At 47.0% G+C, this 14,658-nt stretch overlaps 1 protein-coding gene across 1 annotated transcript in view; it reads right to left on the bottom strand.

Moving 5' to 3' along the window:
• Positions 1-814: 814 nt before the first annotated feature.
• Tmprss2 (transmembrane serine protease 2) overlaps positions 815-14,658 on the bottom strand; it is a 37,611-nt gene continuing 23,767 nt past the window's right edge. Inside the window, exons 6-14 of the mRNA XM_028752540.1 lie at positions 13,010-13,136; positions 10,845-10,955; positions 6,805-6,848; positions 5,327-5,495; positions 3,842-4,017; positions 3,376-3,471; positions 2,698-2,840; positions 2,114-2,266; positions 815-979 (exon numbers count right to left, since the gene is read on the bottom strand). Coding sequence (XP_028608373.1) covers positions 968-979; positions 2,114-2,266; positions 2,698-2,840; positions 3,376-3,471; positions 3,842-4,017; positions 5,327-5,495; positions 6,805-6,848; positions 10,845-10,955; positions 13,010-13,136 — 1,031 coding nt within the window. The 3' untranslated portion in view covers positions 815-967. The remainder of the gene's footprint in view (positions 980-2,113; positions 2,267-2,697; positions 2,841-3,375; positions 3,472-3,841; positions 4,018-5,326; positions 5,496-6,804; positions 6,849-10,844; positions 10,956-13,009; positions 13,137-14,658) is intronic.

Raw genomic sequence — 14,658 nt, 5'->3', positions numbered from 1 at the left:
TGAGGCACAACCACACAGTCCACATGCAGGTTAACTCCAGACATTCATCCAGACTAGTGTCCAGGTGCAGTGAGGTAGTAAGAGAAGAAATACGACCCAGAGGTAAGGTGACTGGAATCACAAGTCCCTGATTCTGATGGACCTCAGCCTCCAGGTGACTAGCTGAGCTATACAGGCTCCATCAGGTACTAGGCCTTGCCTGTAGCAAACCTAAGAGGTAAGTCTCAATTCTGAGAGGCTGAGAGAAACAGTGGTGGGGAGCCAAGAACCAGACTGAATGACACCATGTAGAACTCACCCAAGGGACATGCCAGCATTAATTTATTACTCTGAGGGCTCTGCCTAGGCCCTCAGCCTTGCAAAGGCTCCATCATCCTTAAAAATGGCTGTCCTGTCAACATGTAGGAGAGCAAGCCCTTTACTCCCAGCCATGTTAGCCCAGGCTGTTAATGAAGTCATTACAGTATGACCAGCCCAAACTCCACAGCAGAGCTAGGCCACATGCAATGGGTAGCTCTCACTCCCAAGGTACTTGTTCCTGGGACCAAGGTTCTGCCTGGCCTCTCTACTCTTTCTCAGGTCATCAGCCTACTCAGAGGTCATAGACCTTACACATCCAAAAAAAAAAAAAAAAAAAAAAAAAAAAAAAAAAAGCCTGAGCACGAGCCAAAAAGAAGTCCCAGTATGAGAGTGCCACCCTCCTCTGCATTTGGTCCTATGTGCCCAAACCCAACAGGATCCAGTCATCCTTTCTGGTGGGAGCTGCAGAAGTGGCCTGGGGGTGGGGCACTGAAGCCCGCACAGGACCAGGGAGCACATTCAGACAAGTCACTGTTTAATAAAAGTGAAAGGCCCTTTGAATCATCTCAAAAGGTACATTGTGCACAGGAAGTTAAAACTCAGCCCCTCGGTTTTCTTGCAGAAGGTTGTTGAAGACAAAAGGAAGTCAGGGACAAAGCCACGTGGATTAGCTGTTCGCCTGTGCAAATAGGAAGAAGAGATGAGGTTACTTTCCTAAAACAGACAAAGCTGTCTTTTTCCCCTGATGATGTGAGAATCCCAGAGTCTGACACAGACCTCACAGACTTCTGCAAGTCGAGCTCAGGCCACAGGTTCAGGAAGCACATGAGACTCTGCCCAGAAGCCTCACTTGGTTCCAGCCACTCTCTACCTGGAGAGGTCCTCCATTCTTGCCTGTGGTACCCCTCCCTCTCAGCACTCTCCTTCCTCAAAGCCATGCTGCGTGGCCTTCAGGCTTAAATATACCTGCTGCTCAGTGCCCTCCATTCTGCCCCTCCCTCTAGTCTCCTCTTTGTGCTCCTCAGCAAAGTCTGACTTGTCTGTTCCCAACTCTTCCTCTGCCAGGAGGACTTCCCCTCAAGAGATAAGACACGGTGAACCCAGGTGACACTTGCATGGACATGGTCAGGCTTCAATGCCTCAGTCCCATTCCTTGTTTATCAGGCAGATACTAGGAGAGATGGTCTTTCCCTAGGAACCCCTCCTATGAGTTCATGTCTAAGCAGACCGTCATTCTGATCCCTAGAATGGAAGGGGCTGGAGATCCAACAGACTGTATTGATGAGCCGGGAAGGTAGGTTCACAGGAACTTCTGGGCTCCTTCCTTGCTGTGCAACCTCTGCTGGACCCAAGTTGGGGACTTGAGGTCTCTAGCCACCCCTCTCCCTCTGAACATGAACATAATGTCCCTCAAGAGACCCCCCCCCAGGAAGAGTACCATTCTGACTATCCCATCACCCAAGTACGTGAGTGGGTGAAGGTTGGGTAGGTGCCTGGCTTTGCTGACCCAGCACTAAAATGGGGAGACAAGGGGCGGGGGCGATTCTATGAGTCCAGCTCTGCCATCAGCGCTAGCAGGAAGGCCAGTGAAGTTGACAGCGTCTCCCTCCAGGTATACAGGCACCACAGGCCTGAGGTGGGTTTATAGAGGGATTGGGAAATGATAGGGATGGGGGGATCTGGAAGACAGGGGTGAAAGGTGATCCAGGAGAAGCTCAGGCCATGAAAATGTCTGCTTTCTGTCAAGGTGCACTCCTCCCAGACCCACGACTTGACTCAAGGAGATGGACAGCCCAGGGATAGAGGAAATTACCCTCATTTGCTGGTAGATCCAATCTGTAAATACTGTCACATTCCCGTATACTCCAGGTCTGAACGCCTTGGCACAGCCAGAGCCCCAACTCGTGTCCCCAATCAGCCACCAGATCCCATTCTTCAAAGTAACCAGCGGCCCTCCACTATCTCCCTGGGAAACACAGCAAGTTACTGAGAAGAAAAAGGCACACGAAAGCATATATGCACAGAGGACACAGCGTCTCTGGATATAAGACAGGCTGTGGATCTGTCTCCCATGAAGGAGGCAGTGGTCACAGAGACATAATCCAAAAGATGGCATTGGTCCATGCCAGCTGCAGTTAGCAAGTGCCTGGAAGAACACACTTCAACCACACCAACACTTGTGCCAAGCTAAAGCTTCTCTGGAGACCATAGTGTACACAGCACTGGTTTCTGCCAGAGGTATAAATGCTGCTAGTAGCCACATCCCTCCCCACAGCTGCTCCCAGCTGGTTCTGTGTCCCTGGGAGGTATCTCTGATCCCAGCAGAGCCTCATGTCTCCAAGGGGCTCAGTGTGGACTGCACGTTCAAAGGTTAAATAAATAAAAGCTCACAATTACCTGGCAAGAGTCGACAGAGCCCTGGAGAAAGCCGGCACAGATCATGGCTGGTGTGACTAGGTTGTTGTATATGTATTTACTATTACATTTGGAGGGCTCGATCAAGGGTACCATGGCAGCATTCAGCACTTCCGAGGTCTTCCCTAACAACAGAGGCATCAGCCAGCAGCTCTTGTGGATATCTTCCTCAAGAGGCCCATACTCCATGCAGATGATCGCATACCTCTCTCCCCTCCTCCCTCCCTGTAATGGTTAACATTGATTGACAGGATCTAGACTCACCCAGGAGACAAACCTCTGAGCATGTCTATGAGGGAATTTCTAGAGTGGGTACATCAAGGAGGGAAAATGCTCTAAATATGGCTGGGTCCGAGACGGAATAAAAAAGAAGAAAGTAGGCTGAGTATCGCACTCATCTCTCTCTTTCTGAATCCTGAACATATAGATGTGTGGAAGTAACTAGTATACTTCCTCAGTCCATCAAAACCCTAAGCCCTCTTCCTATGTTGCTAGGTGGAACTAACTTGATGTTTTCTGTTAATCGAATGGGAAAAACAAGGTACATAGCACATGCAGATTGTCCAATGCTAAAAGCCACTGAACAACCAAACTGGGATTCAAATGAAGAGTTCCTACTGTGGAAATCAATGTCCCATCCTGTGTGACCCAAAGCCTCACCTTTCTCATAGGTGGCCCCCCACCCTGAAATCCAGCACTCCTGGGCTAGGTCCAGCATCATGCCTGGGTTCGGCAGGCACACCGGCTTCACTACATCTGTTTAAAGAAGAGCAAAAGGTGAGTTAACAGTAGTCTTCAGAGAGATGGCTCAGTAGTTAGGAGCACTGGATGCTCTTCCAGAGAACCCATGTTTGATTCCCAACACTTACTCGGTGGCTCACAACTGTCCCAGGAAATTTGACACTCTTTTCAGGCACACAAGTGGTACAAAGACATACTTATAGGCAAAACACCCATGCACATAAAATAAAAGTTAAAAAATTAAATTTAAACCTTTTAAAAATTATCAACCGTACGGCCTCAGCTGGAGAGGATGTCCCACAGACACTAAGCAATGTTTGAAGCCAGCTCTGCCCCATACAACCAGGGGGTGCTACTGCCCTCTAGTGGGCTGAGTCTCACGTACCATTAAAAGCCAAAGGCGTCTGCAGCTTCATGAGAGCAATGTCGTTATTCTTGGTCTTAGAGTCGTAATTTGGATGGGAAATCACTTTTTCTACCTGGTGTCTACTTCCATAGAACATGAGAGACTGTCTCAAAATTCCCGCAAATGCCGTCCAGTACCTTGGGCTGCTAAGGGGTCTGAGAGAGAGAAGGACAGACAGGGAAACTCAGGACCACAGATATGAGATGTTCCCTTCACAAACACATATGCTGAGTCCTGGAGTAAAACGAAGACTCATGCCACAGAGTAAGGCTGAGGCAGAGGCCTTCTGACTTTCCTCCCACCCCACCCCCCACTGCCGAATGGCTCCCCGAAGATTCTGTTCCTTCTCCCATCTCCTGCACCAGCCCACAAATAGAGCTGACACCTCTCTGTGATACTTGAAATCACATTCTGACAAGACTGGGTCTCACTAATCTTTATATGCCAGAGCATTTACTGACACAGGGGGTGCAGGAGGTGCTTAACAAATGTGTACCGATGGACATACTTGGAGTCTAATACTGGTCATGATTTTCTTTCATCTGGGGATTTTCTTTGGAACTTTTAGCTTCAACTACCAGAGGGACTGTCGAATCTGGGATGTGTGAGGAAGGAAGGTACACTCCCAGGAGAGATAGCTTCCCTAACTTCCCAGAAGTGACTAGGAAGAAGAAGAGGAGGGCACTCTTGTGTGGTAGCAACAGGCTAAAAGACATTAATCATCTGTCCAAGGCCACACAGCCAGAGAATGGCTGGGCCAGGAGTTGAGCCAGGTTGAGGCAGCAAGTACCCGAAATCTGTCTGATAATGATGTGATTTGTTGTAAGCGGGTTACACCCGGACACTCAGGGGGCTGGGGCATAGTTATTCATTTGAGGCCAGCCTGAGCTACATAATAAAACCCTTGGAGAGGAAGACGTGGAAAGAAAATATGGAGGAAGTAAGAAAGAAAACCAGAATGAGAACAATGTCTTTCGCAAGAGCTGACACTATGCCGTATGGTTGTCATTGTCTTTCCTGCCCACCGGTGAGGGCAATGCCAAGGCAGAGGGCATCTATACAGGCTCCCAGAGAACCTACTAGGATAGTGTGAGGTTGTCAAAGTGGGCTTTGCCCTGAAATTAGCATCCAGGAAAAATGAGACTGATAGAGCAGGAGCTCTCAGAACTTAGAGATGAAGCCCATCTAGTCACACTGCTGTTGATAATCACCCCTATCCCAGGCTGGGGCGCAGCAGCGAGCGGGCAGGAGATACCATGGGAACATTTGTGTAATGAGTGGATGAGGCTGTGCATCTGTAGCACACATATCCCTCACCCAGCAGCTCTGTCACCCCAGCAGGACATGGGAGCTTCCACACAGCTTGGTGGGGGTCACATGGTGGTAGAACCACACTCCAAACCGAAAAGTCTGGGCCATGTGACTCCACTCTACCACCCCAGACTTCACAGAATGTAGACATACTCTTCCACACAGTGGGCGGCCGTCACAATCCACTCAGGGGTGATGATGGAGCCTCCGCAGACATGGACACCTTGGACGTGCAGGCTGACCTGCCAGGGCCAGTCTCCTGGTGAGGCGTTCGATCCACCCACAATCCTGCTCTGGCGTCTCACTGAGCGAACCCCACATTCTGAGGGTGACAAGCACATGTCAGGTGTCAATCAACAGAGCAGAAGACACCAAGGCCAGCACAAAGCCAATCATATGTGCTCCACCCAGCTGCCTTTCCCTGGCCTCACCTTGCAGTGGGGCTACTGGTACCCAAGGAACCACTCCTTCCCTGACTGGAGCACAGGCTAATTCTTATTGCTATCTGATTCCATCAGATCTCTGGCAGGATTAGGAAGGTCCTGGGTAACAGGTTCCTCAGGGAGACTGACACAGTCAGCACCCCAACCCCCAGACTTTTGAGCAAAGAGGGAAGTAGATAAGGCTGAGAATGAATGAGGAGGCAAGTGAGGGTTTCAGCAGGTGGTATAAAGGTGAGCGAGAGGCGAGGTCACGTGTGAAGGGAGTCAGTAGGTAAGTGAGGGGCAATCAGGGCAAATGAAGGCCAATCCCCCAGGAAATAAGACACAGAGGTTCTTTACTGAGCAGGGATAAGATCTACTTCAGGGTGAACAGTCCCTGCTGGCCTGAAGAGAGAGCTCTAGAAAGTTCACAGTTGTGGGTCAAGTTCTCAGTTGAGAGAAGCCAAGATAATATGAGAAGTAGATGTTAGAGACTTCCTGATATGCTGGAAGGCCCCCAGGCTAATGGTTGGTGTGGGGATACTAGCTGAACAGGCCTGGTGCATCTCAGCACAGTATGGGGCAGGATTTCTGGAAGCCTTAAGGAGATTCAGAGCTTCCTTGCTAAAGTGTGGGCTTCAAGTCCCAGGCCTAGGGGGGACATCTATATTTATCTAGTCCATGAATAATTCACAAATATCCACATCCGTGTGTGCCCGTGCATACATGTGCACAGACAGACAGACAGACAGACAGACACAGAGAGACCCCAGATAGCCACCATGCAAGCTCCTGAGGGAAGGCAGAAAGCACACAGGCATGCTTGATGTTAGGCTCTCCTCAGGAAGCTGTGTCCAGTGGAAGACTGAATGATACTGCTCTGGCTTTGGTCTAGGCCAGGTCACTGATGCTTCAGGCTCACATTCAACTTGCTAACCATCCTCCTGTTTCATAGAGGAGGATCCACTAAGGCCCCTTATTCATTGTGGCACCTAAAAACAAGGCCTGTCCAGCCATCATCTACACTACAGTGCAGCAAAACTTCAAAATCGAGTTCCTAGTGTAACCAAGAGGCCTCAAGGCACATCTTTGCTGGTTTCTGGAGGCCTTCTCTCACCATTTCCCAAGACCCAGGGACATTTCCCCCAAATCACAGACTGGATCCTACTCAGAAACATAGAAAAGCACCATTGGGAAGTACTCACTCACCTATACAGCGCAAAGAAACCACCATGCCGGATGAACATGAGTCACTGAAAAGAAGAAGGGACTCTGGTTACCATAGGCAGGGAGAGACACTGTGTCTTCTCTTAGCGTTGCCTCTTGTCCACTACTAATGACACTACTGATACAACTAGACCTGCATTAAGACAGTGGCAAAGAGTGGATTCAGTCAGTACCAGACTATGCAACCTTGGGTGTGATGCTTACCCTCTCTTTGCCTCTTCTCAACAGGAAGAATAAGACAACAACCCAAGTTGATCCCTGATCTGCACTGTACCAAATCTTCAAACTTTGGAGCCCCTACACAATACCACAAATGACCTAACCACATGTGAAGTTTCATAGTCATGCTAGAATGCAATGACCTTCAGTTTATGCATATAAAGTATATGCAAGAGCCAGAGAGATGGCTCAGTGGGTAAGGGTACTTGCTTCCAAGTCTGAAAGTCTGAGTTTAATCCCTGAAATCCACATAGAAAAGATTGGTTTCTCTGACCTCTGCATGTGTGCCATGACAGCAACCCCACCACATACACAGACTAAATAAATTTTAATAAATAGGAGAATACATGAAACAAATGAATTCCTTAGATTTGATTCCTAGCCCAAAGATATCTCATACATGAGTATTTTAAAGGTCTAAATTCTGAGGGGGCACAGGTGAGCTGGCCCCAAGGATGAGAGTGTAGAAAAGCTGACCCTACAACTTGTCAGCCATCTTGTGGGTAGGTGAGGGAGAGATGCCCTTCCTCTCCCCCTTGCCATCTGCAGGCAGGAGAGCTGGCCCTGCCCCTCACTGGTTATAGCATTCTAGAGAGAGGGCCCTGCATCCTGCCTGGACAGGGGCAGTGCTAGAGAGCCCACCTTGGTGGTGTAGGTGCGGGAGAACTGGCTGGCAGACCAACTTAGCTACTATACAAATCCAGACCTAAGGCTTTAAGTTGGCTCACCCCAACATCTACCCCATCAGTGAGCTGCTGGAGTCCATGAAGGAACCAGTCCTGCAGAACCAAAGCTGCAGGCTCTCCTTGGCAACAACAGGATATCTGAGAAGAGTCGTGGTAAGGATCCGGTACTCATAGTGTAGACAGATGACTTGAAAATGAACATTTGCAAGTAAAGAAGTGTGGACAAAAGGGTGTGCTATGGGACACATGGCAACACACTACAGCTTCCACATGAGATCTTTTTTCTTTTGGTGGTGGTGGTGGGGTGGGGTTCAAGGGCAAAGGGTGGGTATAAAAGAATGGAAAGATGAGTGGAATTAGATTGTATGGTGTAAAATTCACAAAGAATCAATAGAAAGTTAAATTGAAAAGTCTGAACTCTGAAATTCTTTCTGCTCCCAACATCTCAGACAAGAATGTTCAACCTTTGGCACCCATTAGGATCATGGCTTTGGGGAGAGGGCAATTCAGTTTTCACTTCTGTCCTTGTATAATTTAAAAATATTCTCTAGTTTGGGTGTCATGGCAAACACTGGAAATTTCAGTGCTATAGAGTCTAAGGCAGAAGAATCACCACTTCAGAGCTAGCCTGGGCTACACAGCAAGACTCTGTTACAAACAAATGAGCAGTCATCCAGTAGTGTCATTAGGAAGTTGTCTGGAAACTTCTGATTTCCATGGATGGCTTTACATGTAAGCCACAGACCACACAACATAACAACATTCTGCCAGGGACAGAAAAAAAGCCACTCAGTTGGGAGTCAAACTTCCCACATTGTGCATGAGAAAGAATCAGTGCGTTCTGTCCTATAGACACTGTCCCTGGTGTGCTGAAGAGGCCACAGCATGCCCTGATGGCATCAACTGCCAACTGTGATTCTGTGGGGAACAGTTGATTTCCCAAACATGGATGTCCCACCAGGCCACTTGGACAGATAGAACATCGCATGCACAAACCCACTACACTGTCACCCATGCACACACTGAATGAGGACCTTTCTAAACCCCCAAATAAGGAGCTATCATCACCTGTCCTGGCTACCTTGTGCTCCCCACCCTGAGTACCAGGTAGGAAGACTCGAGAAGGGAGCATTGGAAAGAGGGTATTTCTGCATCATATGACTTCACTAAAGCCTTGACTCTGAACACATACCATGGACACTTTGTACTGAGCACCCAGTTGGGCCATGTGCACCAATGAATCCCTCTGCAAATGCCTCACTGGAGGTTCTAGACTTCTGTGTGTAACAAGCTGTAGAATGTTACTGTAATGCCTCATTTCTGTGTATAAAATATTCAGATTCAACTGCAGAATGCAGGGACTCCTGTGTATGTAAGTAAATTCTCATATTTTTAAGTTATATTGAGCTACACAAACAAATGTATCTATCTCATTTATTTTAATATGTAAATTTGCTTTCATCTTTAAATCATACACACAGAATACATACATATATACATACAAACAAAAATTTTTATGCAGATAAATTTCTTGATGATTTATTACCAGTAAACACTTGATGTGTATACCTATCTTATAATCCCATATACCTGAGGTCACATAAAATTTTCTTGAGTGAAAAAGGGTCATAACTTTAAGAAGCCCAATACTAGACAATAGCTTTCCTGTCAGCCACCTCTGGAGTTGTGAAGTCCCTCACCTAGGCTGGCAACCTGAGCCTACCTCTTTCTACTGTGCTCCCTTCTGCACCAGAAGCCTGCACCTCCTCTTTCCTCCCATCTACACCTGCTGACTCTTCTAGGCCTGAGTCCTTGTGGAAGACAAAGAGCCATTCAACTCACAAAAAGCCCCCTGTCTCCTGTGCTAAGCCCTGCTGTCTGGGTGAACACCTGGCAGGGTACTGATCTCCAGCCAGGCCAGCCAGGCCACATTCTCAGGTATAGCCAGCCTACATCAGGACACGCTGGCTAGTGGCTACCAGGAAGGCAAGCCACTTAGTAGAAATGTGGATTGAGTGATTAGTTCTCCAGCCCTGATATGCAGTACCTGACAGCTGGGCCTAGAGGCAGCTGAGTCACCTGGAGAAGAACAACGAGGCCCTGGGGGAAGACATTTCTACACAAAGAAGACATCATGGGTCTCCAATATCAAACAATCAGAAAAGAGCTAAGGCCCTGTAAACTCACACACAAATGATGGTTGTCTATGACCCCCTCCAAACTGGCAACAGCTCAGTCAACAGCCCTATTATCTATGGTTTGGGTACAGCGAATGTTTACTGAACTTGCCATTCGTACCAGAGCCCCAAATGTTATCCCATGTCGTCTTCTCACTGACAGTCATGGGTTGGAGTTAAGGGCCAGAGAGTCTCTTGAATTCCTGGTACACAATGCTACAGTGTCATACATTTTGTCCCTCTGAGCTTATGGCAGAAAATAAGCCCCAGAGTCACGGTACTGAGTTCAGAGACTTGATGTAACTGTGAGCCTCAAAAGTGGAGCTTTGTGAAATTGAGTCATTGAATGGGGGAGTCTCTGTGACAGAGTCCTGGTGACTTCATAAGGACAAGGAGAGAGGCCACACAGGGCTTAACATCCCTTACATGCTGAGATGTAGCCCGGGGACCCTGCTAGCGCCATGTCATGACATATGGCTCTTCTATTTCTAAAAGCATGAGTCAATACAATATAAACAAAAACAAAACACTTTTCTTTATAAAGCAGTCTGCTTCAGGCATTTTGTTATAGTAACTAAAAGCCAACCAACATATACCCTAGCACAGTAGACATACCTTCTAGTGTCTGGAGAACAAAAACCGATCAACCAAACAACAACGTCTAACCAAAGTCTAATCTCATTTCACAATGTTAGTTATTACTAACAGGGGGTCAGAAGGTAGGGACTGAAACCAAAATGGCAAAGTACCATGTAAGTCACAGAAGTTTGTAAGAATGAAGTCAAGGTCACTGCAAGTCCCGTTTCTAACCTCCAGCAGTGTGAAGCTCACCTCCTACCTCCACCCAGAACATAGTCTAGAAAAATCAGCTCAGGAAGGCAGTGCCTATGGAATTGCCTCATCCTTCTCAAATTCTGCAAATCAAAGGCGCCCTCCATACCTGTGGTAGAGTTTTTTATAGAGGTCGACGTTGCCTGCACTCACGTTCACCTTCATAAAGCTCACGGCCCCACTGTGGTCTGGTATCCCTTGGCTAGAATACAAATTGTTCCTGCCACAAAAAAGACAGAAAAATATTACTGAAAATAATGCTTCAGTCATGTCAATTCACAGAGCATACTCTGAATCACAAAGCCACCCTTTGATGAGGATTGCACTAAAAGGGACACCTGAACACTCTAGAAAACAAAATTCAAGTCCAAATTCATCCATGCTGTGTGAAAACCATTGTCCAATCCAGAAACCTTGTAAGGTTAGAGTCTCCCATCAGCCGTGAAACAGACCCAGGGTGAGCTAGGACAACAGGATGCTAAGGATGCCCGATTGCACGCTGACTAATAAAATGTAGAGATGTTAGTCTTACCTGGTAATAAAATTTCCACTGGTTCTGGATTTGGGGGTATCATTGTGTACCTAAAAACTGAGTCAGGTCAACACTATATCTATCTCAGTTGCTCTCCACCTTATATTTATATTTTTAAAGTATTTTGTTTTTATGTGTCTGTCTGTATATATGTCTATGTATCCCACATATCCCTAGTACTCTTAGAGGCCAAAAAATGGCACTGGATCCCCTGGAACTAGAGTTACAGATGGTTGTGAGACACTATGTGGGTGCTGGGAACTGGCCTCAATTTTTCTGGAAGAGGAGCCAATTCTCTTAACTGTTGATCAGTCTTCCTAGTCCCCTCTACCTTATATTTTGAGCCTGGGTTTCTTACTGAACCTGGATATCATCAATTCAGCTGGGCTGCCTGTGCAGCAAACCCAAAAGATTCTCTTGTCTCTGCCTCCTCATTGCAGATTTCAGTTTGCCTCCACAGCTAGCTTTCACGTGGGTGCTGAAAATCAATCTGAGGTTCGCAAGTTTTTGTGGCAAGCACTTGACCCACTAAGTCATCTCCCTAACCCCATAGGGTGGCATTTTGAAGCATCTCATTCGCTAAGAACCTAACCTTCATACCATAGACCAATTCACCTTTGAGAACTGGCAAACAGAATGCCCTACTGTGCATAGGAACTCATGGTGACCCCATGAAAGAAAAATCCTCATTAAAACCATAGCTGTCTTCCCAGGCTTAAAGCCTGCCATTCTTTATGAGAGCCATAGTCTGGATATGGTTTGTCTGCTAAGAGGACTCTGATTCAGCAGTGTTGAGATGTGACAGGAACTTTAAGAAACATTTGTGTAGCAGCAACTCCACTCCCACAAAGGGATCAATTCTGTTCTAGGGGGTTGACTTTTAAGTCTCTGTAGAACACAGCAGATCCAGGCCTCTCAGTCCTCCCCACCACATGTGCTCATCGACTCTCCTACTTTTCTACCATGGGGTGAAACAGTACAAGGCCTTCACAAGAAGCCAGCACACGATCTTTGATTTCCTTCAGAATGGTGGGCTAAAATGAACCTCCATTCCCTATAAAGTACCCAACCTCAAGTGCTTTTTTATAACAGAAGGCACTGGGCAATGCTGGAGCCCCTGGCCAGGAAGATGGTGGAAGATACGCCAATATTCCATCTCAACCCTGTCCAATGTCTCTGGTTGCTGCACACAGGAAGAAATTCTTTTTTTTTTTTAAGATCATATTTCTGTGTGTCACCCAGGCTTTTCTAGAACTCATTATGCAGACCAGGCTTGCCTCAATACCAAAGATCCACCTGCCTCTGCCTCTTAGGTGCAGGGATTAAAGATGTACACCACCATCACCCAGCAGAAAGGAATTCTTAAGTGTGACTCTGTCTCTTCCAAGACACAGGTCTCTTCCATGCCCCAAGCCTTTGGTGGCTCCCACTTACAGTGAACAGAAAAAAGGGTCAGCTCATTTGACTAACTCCAAGGACAGAATGTGACCTATTTTTCTTGTTTTGCACCCTTTCTCCTGGCACCCCAGCACTCCATGGGCATCCCTAAGTAGCCATGAAAGATGCAGGACAGGTGCAGTGAGGCTAGGTTGACAGTGTCGGGCGATGGGGTTGTAGGACCAGCTTTTGGAGGGTAACAAGTGTCTATAGCATCTAGTCCCTGACACATACACAGAGCTGTAGAGACAGTCTTTCAGTGTCATTATGGTGGTATTGTGTCCTTTCTGGGCTGCCATACTCACTTGTATCCCATGTCTTTACATGCTGCTCTCCCATAGCTCTCACTCCAATTATCCTGGCACACGGGATACCAGGCTTTCCTCTGAGATGAGTAAACCTGGAGGATGAAGCTTGGTCCATAGAGGCGAACTGTTCAAGGAGAAAGATGCTCTGTGAGTCCTTAACTCTAACCCTATACCTTCTAGTTGCTGTCCTACCCCAACACTGCCCACACACACCACTACAGCTTCTTCCTAAGGCCATGGCTGCACACAAAGAGGGACCGTGAATCTCCGTTCCCATGATTGAAAGCATTCTAAAAGAATTCCAGATAGATATTCAGACATAAATTCTTCACAATGGTCCACAGCCTATCAGTGATCACATTAATGGAAACATACCACAGCCAAGCAACATAGTGGAAAGTCACTCAGCTGTCAATGGGAGCCAAGCTCTGACAGGAGCCAAGCTCTGACAGGAGCCACTATATGAATGAGCCTTTAAGGCAAGACACAAAATGAAGGAAATTGGAAATCTCAAACACATGAAATGTCTAGGCTAGAAAATCTAAGAAAGGGGTGGAGAGATGACTTGGGTCATTAAGAGCACATAGTGCCCTTGTAGAGGACCCAAGTTCAGTTCCCAGCACCCATGTTGGGTAGCTCAAAAACAACCTCTTACTGCAGCTCCAGGGAATCCAATGCCTTCTTGTTCTGGCCTCCTGGGACAATGCACTCATGTGGCATACACACACTGAGAAACACACATACACATACTTTTCTAAATTTATTTTTAAAGAAATTATTAAAAGGGGGTGGTTAGTAATTTCTTGGGACCTGAGCAAGGCTGGTTTAAAAAATGAATAAAATACAGATCAACACAAAATTCCTACTAAGCTCTCATTTTGAACAAGTTGATCTCACATCCAAATCCCAAGCCCTGGCAGAACATCACCCAGGTCCCTGACAAGTGCCCCAGCATTAGTACAGGAATGCTGAGCTGTTCATTTACATTTTGCTTCAAAAGACACCAGCTCTTTAACTTCATGACTAACATACTTAGATGCAGCTAGGCTCTTCCTTACTCAGCTCTGGTCTTCAGAGAGATCTGTATATCTGAGCATTCAAAAGACTTGTCATCTGATAGAGGTGTGAGAGTGGCTAACTCAGAGCAGACTCCTAGGTAACTGGTGGGTCATCCAGGAGGTAAGGAGTTTACAAGAAGAATCTTCTAAATAGTGCCACACCAAAGAGAGTCTACTGCCAAAAGACAGGGCCATGTGACCAGGGAAAACAATAGGTTCTGGTCAAGCCTTGGCTCAATTCTCACTTTCATCTTTCATTCTGGCCCTGACTCATTGGACAAATAGCCTGACACCTTAGGGTCCCCTCCCAGAGGGTGACCACTCTGGGATCCAACTGTCTTCAGGGATGGGTGAAGCCACAGAGCATGTGTGTTTTCATGGATATATATATATCTGCTACAAGCTGGGCAATAGGATGTCAGTTGGTACCCAAGAGAAACCACAAAGCCATGAAAAGCCATACGAAAATCCCAACCACATACTACAAAAAGAATCAACTCAATCCAAAAGGTCTGTACCTCACAGAACATCCAACACAGAACATTCAAAAAAGCTAAGCTATGGAGACAAAGATCTGAGGCTGCTAGA

Source organism: Grammomys surdaster, unplaced genomic scaffold, assembly GCF_004785775.1.
Source record: "Grammomys surdaster isolate TR1022 unplaced genomic scaffold, NIH_TR_1.0 125925, whole genome shotgun sequence".
NCBI classification, from domain to species: domain Eukaryota; kingdom Metazoa; phylum Chordata; class Mammalia; order Rodentia; family Muridae; genus Grammomys; species Grammomys surdaster.
Note: the sequence above shows the minus strand (reverse complement) of the source record. Positions and strands in the feature narration are given on the sequence as shown.